The following is a 4,073-nucleotide window of genomic DNA, read 5'->3' on the forward strand; positions in this document are numbered from 1 at the left end:
TTCCAAGATGAAGGTTTCCACTTGTGCTAAGTATTTCTTTATTGTATCATTTGATTGTATTGAAGACCACAATGTTATTTTCGAGGGTTCCTTGTGAATGTGAGATTAACATCCTCTTTCATCCAAACCTTGATTTTCTCTCTTCAATCTAGCTATATAACATCTAAACTTCTTGCCTATTTGGGTTAGGCTTTTGAAAATCATGCTATAGTTTTGGAAAGAATCATTGTTACATTATTATTGGAAATTCAGTTGGACAATTTATCTTAGTTGATCCGCTAATCATTTTGTTAAAACATATTATTTATGCTTATATCATTGTGGACCTAGATTTTGGTCAATGCTCTTCTAGTTGAGATTGTTCTAAAAGTTGATTACCTTTAGTGGTCTCAAGTTCTAGATTATGGAAGTATTCCCTTTTCTTGTCATAATTGCTTCAATATTGATTATGTTATAGAGGCTTGTAGCCCCTCTAGCTATTATCTCAATTCACTTTCTAGTGGAAAAATGTCTAGCCCAAGGATTTCACCATTTTGTTGATGGAGTCATACTCAAAATCTCCTCTTGCTGATGACTCTTTAATTGTGCTTGGTGATAATGTTGCCTTTGACATGGCTAATGTTCCTAATTATGTGCTACTCATTGTGCTCGTGCTTCCAAGGACTAATGTCCCATGTGGTATGAAAAACCCTTGTGTAGTGATGGCTATTATGATACCCATTGTCACTCGTTTGAATCATAATAGTGAATTCAACAACCCAATCTTTGTTTTGGATAACCCTCCTTAGGATGTTGTTTTTGAACCTCTTGATAGTGCGAAAGACATTACCCTAAATTTACAATAGTTATGCAAATAATCAACTTCCACTTATTTTAGCTATATGTTTCTCATATAATATAAATTTTAAATTATGGATGTCACATAATTGGCCTACCTTCCTTGCTTGTGGGGATGAAGTGGATATTTGAAAAGAAAACAATTTTCCTATATCGTGGGCATTCTGTAAGATTGACGATTAGCGAATCAATGATCATGCATGGATATCTATGTAAAAACACGTCTACTAGATTCCTCATACTCATTGAAACTTCTAATTGGTATACACATAATTTTCTACATTACAACTGAGGAAGGTGTTATTTTATATTGATTAAGCAAGCCCTCAAGGAAAAGTCAAGTTCCATGGATTCCACATCATCTCTACGCCATCTGCAGAATCAGAAGAACAGGCCGACGAACACGTTTCACTCTGTTCAGAACTCCGACAAATCCCATCACCATTGCCAACCTTGAAATCCTTTGAAAAGTTCAGCGCAGGCTCACTGGTATAACGAAAGTACTCGGAGATCCCATTCATTGCATACAGAGAAGCCGAGATTTTCCTCTCATAAGTTCTCATCCTCAACATTGAACAATTATACTCTCCCAAATCATGCATGAAAATGCTGGGTATGTCACTCCTGGTGGGCTCTGCTATTTCTGCAGCAATTTCAAATGGGCAATACCCAGTTATCATTTCCTCACCACCCACTAAATTCAATCCATCAATCATCTCCTTTTCGACATCACTTAGAGATTCAACAGATGCAATCCCCTCTCCAGCAGGGGAGCAGATATCAGTACAAACAGAACTTTCAGCTTTGTCCATCAACACGTAATTATTACTCTGTTCTTGCAGTTCTTCACTGTTACTCTGCCCCTGTTCTACAGAATTATGAGAAAAACCAGTTGGGTCTGTGCCTTTACCTTCAAAATTCTCCTGACCCATCGAGTTAATTGGAGTAATGGGCATGTTGGTCAGGCTGGAACCTAAAACATCACCATTGCTTTCAATGCAAGAGGGTAAACCCATTTTGGAACTCTTCACATGAACATCCTGAACATTGTCATCAGAGCTGAGAGACTCAATTTCCACCTTAACTTTTGACTGTAAAAACTGAAAATTACTGAGACAATTTGGCTTTGAATCTTCAAAACTAGAGAGCATATGGGGATTAGAATTAGAGTCCATACTCATAGTCTTGTTTCTGGCATTGGCATCCTTGAGCCTGAGGAGGAGTATTCTGGCTGTTCTGGAGGGCAAGGCAGAGGTCCCATGAGTATGAGGGGAAGGAGGTGGCAAGAAATTTGTTCTTGTGTTTTTGCCTCTCAGAAGGCAGGCTGCCTCATCATAAGCTCTGGCTGCATCCTCTGCTGTGTCGAAGGTGCCCAACCACATCCTGATCTTTTGAATGGTGTCTTTTATCTCTGCAACCCATCTCCCTGATGGCCTCTGTCTAATACCCACAAATTTGTTTCTCTTTCTTCCCAAACGTCTGCCCAAAATTGCTGGGTCTTGTATGGATGTGTCCATCTCTATTGCTGGAAAATCAGGGTTAGGATTAGCTAGGCTTGATTTTTTCTTGAGTATAATTGAGATTTCCTTAGCCATTAGTAAGAGTAAGAGTTGAATGAATCAAGACTAGTCCCTGACTCCCTACTATCTCTAAGATTACAGGAATGAATTAGAATTAGAGGTAGAGTTCATAATTTAATTGGAGAGTGCAACTTATAGCAGGTAGAATGAGTCTAATTCTTCCCCTCTTTTTTAAGAGTCCAATAATAATGTTATGTGATAGTAGAACATTAACGTATTAGGCATCTGCAGCAGTGGCAGATTGTGAATAAGCCAATGAGAAAAGGTGAATGGAATAAGTCAGCCTCCCTGTAGAATCACCAATTGTCCAATAGAAAGATTGCAGAGGCCTTCCTGGGGGTATTATTATTATTATTATTTTATTAGTATGGAAAGATATATTACTGCTAACCTGAATTTCCAAGGTGGATTTATAACAGGGTATGGAAGATTCATGATCTCATTTTGATTTGGTTAAATTGAGTTGTGTAAGGACTTGAATGGTGCAGCCGGAAGCATATTCAAGAAGATTCTGCAGGTGATACATGGTAGATTTTTAGGGGTTATCGTAATGATAGAAAAATCAATTTGGTTGCTAAGTTGAATCTGTCCGGATTCTGCTGTAATTAACGACGAACATTATGCCTTAATGAGAACCATAACAATATGGTCAATCAGAGGATATATGTAGATTTTTTTATTAACTGATTAACTGATTAACATTTTAAGTTCCTTTTGATATCGTTCTCAATTCTTTCTCTTATAATTCCTGTATGATTATAGTAACTGTGTAATAATGGATTACGTAGATGTACACACACTATTTATTAATTTTATACAAAAGTTAATTATTATATTCGTGTAAGTAAATAAAATAAAGTCAAAGTGAACTAAAATAATTTTTTAGTAAATAAATAGTTTCAAATTAATATGTGAAATCTTTGGGGCAGTCACCATGTAAATCAATGTGGTGAGTCAATCGTGGGACATGAGACCTAAACTTAGTGCCTTTAACCAACTACACTACCTCTTCAAGCTTAGTAAAAATGTATAATACTAATATTGGTCTTATAACATTTCATTTTTGGTTTTGATGATAATTCAATGTCTTTATATTCAATAAGTTTTTATTTGGAAATATATTTTTGTTTTATTTTTAAATTATTACAATGTTAAATTAATAAAATAGTGAAATTTATATGTGTAATTAAGCTATTAATTAGTTATATAATTGTGGAGGAGAAAAGTGCATACCTTGTATTCTTTTCTATTCATTTTACTCTTGTTTTTAGATGTGTTGCTTTTACATATAAGTCAATAAAATCTAACTAATTCTTCTATTGTTTACAATGATAATTATAGTGCTACAAACCCAACACAATTCCTATTAGTTTTTCTACCTTACACTAAATCATGGGTACAAAAACTAGTAAGAATCATGCCAACAATAATATACACCTTATTTAAACTTTACTTTCACTTATGTCAATTTGATTCCCTCTAAAAGTGTGATTATTGTCCATAAAATTAATCCTATTGAAACATCAACAATTATAGGCATTATGCAACAATTACGTGGAACATGGATATAATTGTAAGTAAATCCATCTCAAAAAAAGTAGGTTATAAGGACCTATCAAAAACTTGAGTCATCATTCGAATTTGATTTCCACAACT

The 4,073-nt window shown here is 35.0% G+C and overlaps 1 protein-coding gene across 1 annotated transcript; it reads right to left on the minus strand.

The window, feature by feature from the left end:
• Nucleotides 1-1,163: 1,163 nt before the first annotated feature.
• On the minus strand, nt 1,164-2,432 carry LOC131033505 (ethylene-responsive transcription factor ERN2-like). Its single transcript, XM_057964738.1, has one exon. It carries the CDS (start codon nt 2,430-2,432, stop codon nt 1,164-1,166), a length of 1,269 nt encoding a protein of 422 aa, XP_057820721.1.
• Nucleotides 2,433-4,073: the final 1,641 nt, after the last annotated feature.

The sequence above is a fragment of the Cryptomeria japonica genome, chromosome 3 (assembly GCF_030272615.1).
Source record: "Cryptomeria japonica chromosome 3, Sugi_1.0, whole genome shotgun sequence".
Taxonomy (NCBI): Eukaryota; Viridiplantae; Streptophyta; class Pinopsida; order Cupressales; family Cupressaceae; genus Cryptomeria; species Cryptomeria japonica.

What these genes read in the sequence shown, in the direction of transcription:
- LOC131033505 (XM_057964738.1), bottom strand. Translation starts at nt 2,432, where the DNA reads ATGGCTAAGGAAATCTCAATTATACTCAAGAAAAAATCAAGCCTAGCT.